The sequence below is a fragment of the Coregonus lavaretus genome (genome assembly GCF_964263955.1).
Source record: "Coregonus lavaretus genome assembly, chromosome: 19".
NCBI lineage: Eukaryota > Metazoa > Chordata > Actinopteri > Salmoniformes > Salmonidae > Coregonus > Coregonus lavaretus.
The window spans coordinates 33,998,541-34,010,104 of record NC_140006.1 but is presented as its reverse complement, the minus strand read 5'-3'; the positions used below and the strand labels follow the sequence as shown (position 1 = coordinate 34,010,104).

Sequence of the window (11,564 nt, the reverse complement as noted above, 5' to 3'; positions counted from 1 at the left end):
ATGTAGCAAACTGTCATTTAAGAGGTGATCATGTCTTCACATCTTAGACCAGTAGTTCTCAGTTATAAAAAACAAGCTTCTGTCTTTGCTCCCAGAGAGGTTATCCATGATCGCCTGTGGTCCTGCTTCCTCATCAATCCCACTTTCTATCCCGGTCTCCACTGTGAGTGAGTACCATGACTGCACCTCCCGAATCCTCCTCTGTCCCTCCACAGACCTCCCTAGTTGCTCCGCCCTCACCTGCAGGGACACGGCCTGCCATGACCTCTTCAGTAAAACCTCCATGTCATCCACCATGGCCCTGGTATACCCCTCCCTCAGGGCTTCAAGAGGCCAGCTGGGGGCCAGGGTCACATAGGGGAACACCTGGTTGACTGTGTGGAGGAACTCCCTCCCAGAGATGTAGCCCTGGGTCTGGAAGGCTCCATGGGACAGAGCCATGTTGACCCAGACGGGGCGGTACAGGAGGTCGCTGTGGTAGGCTGAGCTGAGGAGGTGGAGAGAGGGTTCCAGCTGGCTCTGGGACTGGATCCTTAAGTAGATACCACAGGGTTTTGGAGAGGCCAGAACCAGGTTCAGGCAGTCCTGGAGAGGGAACTCTGGACGGGAGCCCTCCACCACTGGGACCCCAGGCTGGGCGGAACCAGATCCCACTGGAATGATGAGCATGCCACAGGCACTGTCTGCAAGAGATTATGATTCCATCAGGAGATTTGACCGCTGTATTCAATATTCAACTCTAGACAGTATGAATGTCACTGGACAAAAAAACTAAAAAATCTTTATAGAACCGATCATTTCAATTCTCTAAGGTTGCCATTTTGGTTACACCTTCATCATCATCATCACTCCTACCTGACAGCAGAGAAAGCAGTGAGGCTCTGTCTGTGACTGTGTTCCACTGGATGTACAGGCCATTTCTATATTTCGGCTGGAAATAGTCAATCAGGTCTCCTCCAGGGTAGAACCTCCTCTGCCGATCTCTCTGCTCTGCAGTCACACAAACTCAGTCCAGTTTACATTCATATCAGGATGGACTGGTTGGAAATACCATTTGGTTTTACTAGTTGTTGTTGAAAATACCTCATTTTGAAATACATTTTCAAGACAGGAATGTAAAATGGTAATAATAAGAAAGAATAAGCTAATGATTTGTATGACTGTACATAAGTCACTGTAGATAAGTGGTTCTCAAACCTCTCCTCGGGGACCCCCAGCAGTTCCACGTATTTGATCTATTCCAGAGCTGGCACACCTGATTCAACACGTCAACTAATCATCAAGCACTTAAATTGGTGAATCAGGTTAACTTGTTCAGAGCTACAACAAAATTCTGAAACGTCTGGTGGTCCCAGAGGAGAGATTTGAGAACCACTGCTGTAGATTGTATGAGGTAAAGGATTTGTGAGTTTCACAGGGTTTTGCCTTACTGGCAGCTTCTTTAAACTGGGACAGGACAGGTTCATAGATGTCATAGTAGACCCGCTTAGGGTTGGTGTTGTCTCTGACGAACAGCAGGTCATTCACACTGGGGTTCTTTTCCTGGCCCTGCCACAGAGTCAGACTGAACCTGTACACAGGGACAGACAGCTTATCTCATTGACCACTATTCAGAAAAGCGTAGCCTCCACCAGTGTGATTGGAAGATATGAAAGTCACGACTAGATAAATTACTGTATAGGACCTGTTCCAGTTACCTTGGTGACTGGCTGAGCAGCCAGCTGATGTGAGGCCATCCGTTCTTGGCCATGAGCGCATGGATGGGGAAGGTGACTGTCTGAGGGACATTTTTGATGATGGCATACATGTCCCCCACCATGGCCTGTGTGTAAGTGACGTTAGGGAACTGGGGCAGATACAGAACCGCCCATCCAGGAGAGATGGTCACGTCTGGAAAACTCTGCTGGATCATTGCCAAGAACCTGAATGGAGCCAGGATAGTTGGGTATAAACCCTGAGATCATGTTAGATCTCCAAGTCAGACAGTGACATGTAATAAAGCACTGGTATCTTAAATTGAATAAGATAAATCAATCTGGTCATGATTATTGTGAAAGAAAAGGTTGAAACTAAATTGTACTTGGCAATCCATCCTGCTGGTCCGAGATCTGTATGTGAAAGGAGTTTGCTAAAGCATAAAGCAAAATACAGGTCTGGGATCTGGCTAATATGATTGCTCTTTCCTTGCTACTCACTCAGGTCCGTCGATGACAGGCCAGAAGGCTGGGACGTTGGGACCAGGGAGGATGTCAGCGTTCAGCCACACCGGCCGGTTGATGCCTTTAGTCTGGTTCTTCATGCTCAGGATGTCCAGAGAAGGAGTCACCGCCTGGATGCATTTGAAGTCCAGCTTTATACCTGAAGGAGTCATTTGTATTACAGACATGTTGTACGTAATACGAAAGTACATCAAATTTCACGTGATTATGCATAGCTTAGATCAAATCAAATCAAATCAAATTTTATTGGCCACATGCGCCGAATACAACAGGTGCAGACATTACAGTGAAATGCTTACTTACAGCCCTTAACCAACAGTGCATTTATTTTTAATAAAAAAGTAAAATAAAACAACAACAAAAAAGTGTTGAGAAAAAAAGAGCAGAAGTAAAATAAAATAACAGTAGGGAGGCTATATATACAGGGGGGTACCGGTGCAGAGTCAATGTGAGGGGGCACCGGCTAGTTGAGGTAGTTGAAGTAATATGTACATGTGGGTAGAGTTAAAGTGACTATGCATAAATAATTAACAGAGTAGCAGCAGCGTAAAAAGATGGGGTGGGGGCAGTGCAAATAGTCCGGGTAGCCATGATTAGCTGTTCAGGAGTCTTATGGATTGGGGGTAGAAGCTGTTGAGAAGTCTTTTGGACCTAGACTTAGCACTCCGGTACCGCTTGCCGTGCGGTAGCAGAGAGAACAGTCTATGACTAGGGTGGCTGGAGTCTTTGACAATTTTGAGGGCCTTCCTCTGACACCGCCTGGTATAGAGGTCCTGGATGGCAGGAAGCTTGGCCCCAGTGATGTACTGGGCCGTACGCACTACCCTCTGTAGTGTCTTGCGGTCGGAGGCCAAGCATTTGCCATACCAGGCGGTGATGCAACCAGTCAGGATGCTTTCGATGGTGCAGCTGTAGAATTTTTTGAGGATCTGAGGACCCATGCCGAATCTTTTCAGTCTCCTGAGGGGGAATAGGCTTTGTCGTGCCCTCTTCATGACTGTCTTGGTGTGTTTGGACCATGATAGTTCGTTGGTGATGTGGACACCAAGGAACTTGAAGCTCTCAACCTGTTCCACAACAGCCCCGTCGATGAGAATGGGGGCGTGCTCAGTCATCTTTTTTTCCCTGTAGTCCACAATCATCTCCTTTGTCTTGGTCACGTTGAGGGAGAGGTTGTTATCCTGGCACCACACGGCCAGGTCTCTGACCTCCTCCCTATAGGCTGTCTCATTGTTGTCGGTGATCAGGCCTACCACTGTTGTGTCGTCGGCAAACTTAATGATGGTGTTAGAGTCGTGCCTGGCCATGCAGTCATGGGTGAACAGGTAGTACAGGAGGGGACTGAGCACGCACCCCTGAGGGGCCCCCGTGTTGAGGATCAGTGTGGCAGATGTGTTGTTACCTACCCTTACCACCTGGGGGCGGCCCGTCAGGAAGTCCAGGATCAAGTTGCAGAGGGAGGTGTTTAGTCCCAGGATCCTTAGCTTAGTGATGAGCTTTGAGGGCACTATGGTGTTGAATGCTGAGCTGTAGTCAATGAATAGCATTCTCACGTAGGTGTTCCTCTTGTCCAGGTGGGAAAGGGCAGTGTGGAGTGCAATAGAGATTACATCATCTGTGGATCTGTTGGGGCGGTATGCAAATTGGAGTGGGTCTAGGGTTTCTGGGATAATGGTGTTGATGTGAGCCAAGATCCTTTTGGATAATTGATTGACTTTATAGATTGGTACTAAAGGACCAGAAGAAGCTGTTTCACTAGGCTCTAACTGATATTTAAAGTTGAATTGATATCTAAAGTCGTATTGATAGGTTTGATACCTTTCTTTGACTGGAGCACGGCGTCCAGCCACTGGTCCAGAGTGTTGTCACTGTAGACAGCAGGAGGATGAGCCATGATGGGGATGGTGGTCACGTTGACCGTGGCGTATCCCTGTACAGTCACATCAGCTTCCAGAACCATGATAGAACCTAGAGAGGGGGACAGAACAGGGTTGTGTTCATTAGCCACCAAATGGATGAAAACAAACTGAAACAGGGAGGGACTACCTGAATGTGTCCAATATGAAACACTCTTTTTCATTTTCCATTGGGAAAAGTTTTGCTACGGTATGTCCTAAATGAATGCTACTGCAAATCCCCTCTGTATACTGTCAAATGTAGACTTGATGTTTACACTTTCTGTACTATACCTGCTAAAGTTACATAGAATTCATAGAATTCAGAGAACAATGCATCTTTTATAAAAAAATAAACATTACTTTGCAGTGCTTTGTTCATCTCTGACTTGTTGTTGGCACGGTGATACCAGGTGGCGTGCAGCGCGTCTCTCTCCCTGATGTCTCCAGTTTGGACGAGGAAGTCCATCATGTCTCCATCAGTAGGGAATGGCAGGACCGTCTCAGAGGTCCCTATAGTAGGCACAGGGACAGTTATTATCTTCCAGTCACAGATGATTAGCTATCGTAACCTGTAGCCCTTATCGATATGGAAACTGTAGTTCTAGTGATAAAAATACAAGCAAGGCGTAACGTAGATTACAGTAGATACAAAGGCCATTTCAACATTATTGTAAAAAATATTGAAATTGTTATTAAGATCAACAGATTATATATTTAAATTGATTATTATGCTGATTAATTTGTATTCTGTGTTCAGTAAGTAAATAACTGTTGATTGTATATATATATTTTTAAGGATAGATTTACCTCCATTTTGAGTCAGGACAACAGAGGTAATGGTGATGATCAGAAGCAGCACAAGCAGAGCAACACCGACACACAGCATGACCAACTGTTCTTTAGTAAAGTATCGACCGTATCTCCTCTGATCTTTATGCTCTTCTTCCTCTTCCTTCTTTCCTTCTTCAAATGTTTTCTTTCTCAATGCATCGTTCCCTTCTGCATACGTTCTCTCTGTCCTTTCCTCCTCCATGAGATCTCTAAGCTGTGACAAGTGCAGTCAGTCAGTGCAGACAGGCAGACAAGGAATGTTGGACTGTTGTCGAGGGGGAGAAAGTGTAGTGTTTTATAATGAGTGAACACGTGTGTGTGTGTGTGTGTGTGTGTGTTTGTGTGTGTGCTATCTACTTTCCTGCACGGGCCAGCCAATGAGTGTTATCTATGGACCAGAGATCACAGTGATTACAGAGCAGATATAGAGAATACAGAGCACTATCTCACCTCTCTCATCTCATTCTTATGACTCTCTACCCTTGGATTCAGGGAGAACTAGCCTATTGTTTTTTCACGGGTCAAGGATGAACTTAGAAGATAAACGTGTGGTGGCCTAATGATTTATAACCAAATACATTTATCCAATAAGTGATGGATTAATTATTTATACACTTTTATCTGAAGATATTTATTGATAACTACAGGTGTGATATGGAGTTGATTGTCCAGCACACTGTATTCTAATGTCACTCTTTCAGCTAATCAGAACAATAATAATAATAATAATAATATGCCATTTAGCAGACGCTTTTATCCAAAGCGACTTACAGTCATGTGTGCATAAATTTTTACGTATGGGTGGTCCCGGGGATCGAACCCACTACCCTGGCGTTACAAGCGCCATGCTCTACCAATTGAGCTACAGAGGACCAACATTGTTTTTCTCCAGACAACAGGGTTGTGTTCATTATTGCATGCAATAGAAAACGTTAAAATATTTTGCAACATAAAACAAAAATGTACGTTTATAAATGGACTAGTCCAGGTAGTCCCTCCCTGTTTCAATCCATTTTCTTCCATTTGGTGCCTAATGAACATGACCCAGTGTTTCACTGATGAACCGTGTGAAGGACAGACAGTCCCATACTGCACCGACAGCATACCCACTGGACACACACTGGTTGAATCAACATCGTTTCCATGTCATTTCAACAAAATTACGATGAACCAACGTGGAATAGATGTTGAATTGACGTCCATGCCCAGTATGTATTTTGACCATGGTAAACCAGCCGTCTCATAGACTAGATGTATCATAGTAAACGTAAATCAAAAATGAGTATGATATGTTACGTTTGGTATGGTTACATAACACAGAAGGTTACAGAGTTAGGCCTCTATTCAATCAGATCCGCTTTAGCCAACTTCAGCATAGCGGTTGTTTTGGCAGTGTCAGAGGTGGAACTGTGTTAGAGCTGTCAAATCCACAAGCAGCTCCTGGCATTATAGGCCTACCTAAAAGGGACACTGCCATTGGCTGCATGGAGTCGATTTAAGAGAAACCCCATGCAGCCATGTTTACAAGTTTGAACACTGGAATGTGAGATGTAGCCTAATCTATACCTCGATTAGACTGATATAAATTATTTAGTTTAATGATTTTCAATTTGAGCGTGATTATTTCTATATATGGGTGATTTTGCAAATATGGGCCTTTTTGTGTCTCAGGGTTAGATTTTTAAGATAACATTTGTATTTTGTATTTGTTATTTCACTGACATTAAGTAGAGACTAAAATAACCTTTAACTTTTTTTTTCAGCTTCCAATATGTTTCAATTTTGTATATTTCACTGTTTTGCACAGTGTTTGTCCTTTCTCACACCCATACTTTTGACATTCTGTTATGTATTACACTTACAAAAGTCTTGATAATTATAAAATATTGAATGCACCTCAAATAAGTCAAATAAATGGAAACTATATACATATTAGATGTGCATAAGCAATTAGTTACTTTTTTTTTTTATACACAAAATACAGTCCTCTCTAAGTATTGTGTCATTACCACCACCACAAGCAAATAACATGATAACGTTTTTTCAAAGGTTTGTGTTCTTAGTTACCATGGATATGAATAGTGAGCACATGGATGTCACAGAGGGAGATTCAAATTTTGATGCCGGGAAAGGATAGAAAAATAAAGGTAAATATGACTTGAGAAGATAATATCGTTACCAAATAGGCTATAATTTCATCAAATTATGATACATTGTATGCTAGCTGTTCAACTGGAGTTAGCGTGCTAGAATCCCTGCTATTTATGACCAAATACTGTAAAAATTACATTCTCACCACACATCATTACCACCACATAATAAACTGTGATGGTAAGGACAGAATGTGGTGGTAATGACAAAATGTATTAGTTAATAAATGTTTACTTACATTAAGACCTGAAAATGCACACAAATTACATTACATTTACATTTTAGTCATTTAGCAGACGCTCTTATCCAGAGCGACTTACAGTTAGTGCATACATTATTTTATCGAACCCACAACCCTGGCGTTGCAAACGCCATGCTCTACCAACTGAGCTACATCCCCTGCCGGCCATTCCCTCCCCTACCCTGGACGACGCTGGGCCAATTGTGCGCGCCGCCCCATGGGTCTCCCGGTCGCGGCCGGCTACGACAGAGCCTGGATTCGAACCAGGATCTCTAGTGGCACAGCTAGCACCACTGCGCCACTCGGGCCCTATGATTATGGTTAAGTTGAAATTGAACACTTATTTGCTAAATAAGACCATTACATTTTGTATTATGTTAGGCTGATTGAGTGACTTTGCCCCTCAAATGGTACCGGATTCCCCCTCCTGTTCAAACTTGAAAACCCTTAGACAGAGAGGCCGTAGAAAGGTGCAAAAAAACAGATCCAAAGTCTACAGGGATCTACAGTGAGGGAAACAAGTATTTGATCCCCTGCTAATTTTGTAAGTTTGCCCACTGACAAAGACATGATCAGTCTATAATTTTAATGGTAGGTTTATTTGAACAGTGAGAGACAGAATAACAACATAAAAATCCAGAACAACGCATGTCAAAAATTTTATGAATTGATTTGCATTTTAATGAGGGAAATAAGTATTTGACCCCTCTGCAAAACATGACTTAGTACTTGGTGGAAAAACCCTTGTTGGCAATCACAGAGGTCAGATGTTTCTTGTAGTTGGCCACCAGGTTTGCACACATCTCAGGAGGGATTTTGTTCCACTCCTCTTTGCAGATCTTCTCCAAGTCATTAAGGTTTCGAGGCTGATGTTTGGCAACTCGAACCTTCAGCTCCCTCCACAGATTTTCTATGGGATTAAGGTCTGGAGACTGGCTAGGCCACTCCAGGACCTTAATGTGCTTCTTCTTGAGCCACTCCTTTGTTGCCTTGGCCATGTGTTTTGGGTCATTGTCATGCTGGAATACCCATCCACGACCCATTTTCAATGCCCTGGCTGAGGGAAGGAGGTTCTCATCCAAGATTTGACGGTACATGGCCCCGTCCATCATCCCTTTGATGCGTTGAAGTTGTCCTGTCCATTTAGCAGATAAACACCCACAAAGCATAATGTTTCCACCTCCATGTTTGACGGTGGGGATGGTGTTCTTGGGGTCATAGGCAGCATTCCTCCTCCTCCAAACATGGCGAGTTGAGTTGATGCCAAAGAGCTCGATTTTGGTCTCATCTGACCACAACACTTTCACCCAGTTCTCCTCTGAATCATTCAGATGTTCATTGGCAAACTTCAGACGGGCCTGTATATGTGCTTTCTTGAGCAGGGGGACCTTGCGGGCGCTGCAGGATTTCAGTCCTTCAAGGCGTAGTGTGTTACCAATTGTTTTCTTGGTGACTATGGTCCCAGCTGCCTTGAGATCATTGACAAGATCCTCCCGTGTAGTTCTGGGCTGATTCCTCACCATTCTCATGATCATTGCAACTCCACGAGGTGAGATCTTGCATGGAGCCCCAGGCCGAGGGAGATTGACAGTGCTTTTGTGTTTCTTCCATTTGCAAATAATCGCACCAACTGTTGTCACCTTCTCATCAAGCTGCTTGGCGATGGTCTTGTAGCCCATTCCAGCCTTGTGTAGGTCTACAATCTTGTCCCTGACATCCTTGGAGAGCTCTTTGGTCTTGGCCATGGTGGAGAGTTTGGAATCTGATTGATTGATTGCTTCTGTGGACAGGTGTCTTTTATACAGGTAACAAGCTGAGATTAGGAGCACTCCCTTTAAGAGTGTGCTCCTAATCTCAGCTCGTTACCTGTATAAAAGACACCTGGGAGCCAGAAATCTTTCTGATTGAGAGGGGGTCAAATACTTATTTCCCTCATTAAAATGCAAAATAAATTTATAACATTTTTGACATGCGTTTTTCTGGATTTTGTTGTTGTTATTCTGTCTCTCACTGTTCAAATAAACCTACCATTAACATTATACACTGATCATTTCTTTGTCAGTGGGCAAACGTACAAAATCAGCAGGGGATCAAATACTTTTTTCCATCACTGTATGTATGAACAATATGAAGTTGGAGGCCGCGGAAAGAAAACTGAGAAAGTATAAAACAATATATGATAGATTGTCAGAGAAGATCCGCATTTTGGATTCCCCAGATCAAAAATACAACACCAAATGCGGTCAAAGCCACAGAATCTGAGAAGAATACTTCTGTTCCATAACACCATCATCTCAGAGCTGTGAGAGAAATACCAGAAGCAACAGAGTGCAAAAGACCAACAAGTGATATGCAAGGTTTTGGCTGGGAAAATACTGAAAAAGTATTGCATGGTGAAAATGGCACAAAGATAATTTGAATTCTCCGCGAAGACAATGCGGGTAAACAACAAACGGCCAACCTGTCTGCAGTACTCAAGAAATAAACATTTGAATGCAATCAGCCCAGCAATAGAAGATTAAATAAAAAGGTTATTTGAATGTGATAACAGTCAAGCATCAAAAGGAAAAAGGGACACATTGACAAGACACAATAATAAAATGCAGAAGTGATAACTGAACGACACACTGGCAAAACTCTATCAGAAGTTCAAGATAGAACTACCAGAGGTCAAACTGTCATACACAGAGCTCACCAAAAGATGTCCCTTTAGGATTGTCAATCCATCAGTGAAAGACAATATCAGACATCAGTACTCCACATTAAAAGGTCAGAGAAAATCTTAGAGAAGTTGACCTAATCCTTCATGTGGATTTCGCCGAGAACTACCTATGCATGTATGCCTCTGAAATACTGGCGGTGCATTTTGGTGACTCTCACCAGCAGACAACACTTCACACTGGGGTTGTATGCACTAAAGAAGGTGTTGTGTCAGTGTGCTCAGTAAGCTCATCAATGCGTCATGACCCCTCAGCAATTTTGACACCTCTCCAAAATTCTCTCCCACCTCTGTGAGTTGAATCCATCTGCCACTGTCCTCCATGTTGTAAGTGATGGACCAACCACACAGTACAGATCCTAGAAGAATGTATTCTACCTGAGCACAATTCCACTTCAACTGGGGTTTCAGAAGATCACATGGGATTTTTTGGAGGCTGGACATGGGAAAGGTCCTGCGGATGGAATCGGTGCAGCTGTGAAGAGAAAAGCTGATTTGATGGTGGCAAAAGAAAAGGACCTTCAGAACGGAAAAGTTTTCTACGGGGAACTTTCAAAAGAGCAGTCAAATGTGAAGCTCTTTTACGTCACAGAGAAAGAGATTGAGAAAATGGATCCCCTGCTACCAGATCGTCACGAGACGATCCGTGGAACAATGAAAATACACCAGGTAATATTTAATGTAAAACTATAGATTTGTAATGACAAAATGTAGATCAAATTGTAGATTTTCAAATCACTCTTTATCTTTTAATTATGTTAACACTTTTAGTAAACACTTAAATTACTCAATATAATGTGTTAGAGATTTCCTGTATGTTCATTAATTTAAGAAATATTCTATGCATTTACAGATCGTCACTGCCATCGCAGGACAAATTACATGGAGAGTTCTAAGTTGTTTCTGTTCAACTACACATATATGTGATTGTTTTGGCCTACAGACCATGATAATTCAACAGAGGCAGACAAAGCACAACCTTCCACTTCAACCTGCACAGCACCACAGCTGTGGGGCAATTAGGGGTTTCAATTAGGGGTCAATAGGGGTTTCAAACTAAACCCTATATACTGCCATGTGTCTACCCTGTGTTAAACTGAATTTATAAAAATACAAGCAAGTCACCTACCAATCCACACACTTGACAAACATTAAATAGTTTATAATGCTTTGAGGCAGGTATTAACAATAGGAAGACAGGTTGAGTAAGTGCATTGGCTGACAGATACAGTAAATATTCCATGTACATTATGAAGAGAGGTGCTTAGACTGTCTGTCACGCCCTGGCTCTGGGGACGCTTGTATGTTGAGCCAGGGTGTGAGTGTTCTTTATGTTTTGTGCTCGTTGTGTCCGTTCTAGTGTTGTATTTCTATGTTGGCCGGTGTGGTTCTCAATCAGAGGCAACGTGTATCAGCTGTTGCTTGTTGTCTCTGATTGGGAACCATACTTAAGCAGCCAGTTTTCCCACAGTGTTTGTGGGATCTTGTTTCCAGTGTGGTTTGTG

The 11,564-nt window shown here is 43.0% G+C and overlaps 1 protein-coding gene across 1 annotated transcript; it reads right to left on the bottom strand.

The window, feature by feature from the left end:
- Positions 1-11: 11 nt before the first annotated feature.
- On the bottom strand, positions 12-10,702 carry fam151a (family with sequence similarity 151 member A). Its single transcript, XM_084183927.1, has 9 exons — positions 10,438-10,702; positions 4,925-5,213; positions 4,478-4,627; positions 4,038-4,187; positions 2,196-2,358; positions 1,698-1,922; positions 1,431-1,570; positions 856-990; positions 12-683 (listed from the first exon to the last, which is right to left on the bottom strand). Exons 2-9 carry the CDS (start codon positions 5,148-5,150, stop codon positions 37-39), a joined length of 1,836 nt encoding a protein of 611 aa, XP_084040053.1. The 5' UTR covers positions 5,151-5,213; positions 10,438-10,702; the 3' UTR covers positions 12-36.
- Positions 10,703-11,564: the final 862 nt, after the last annotated feature.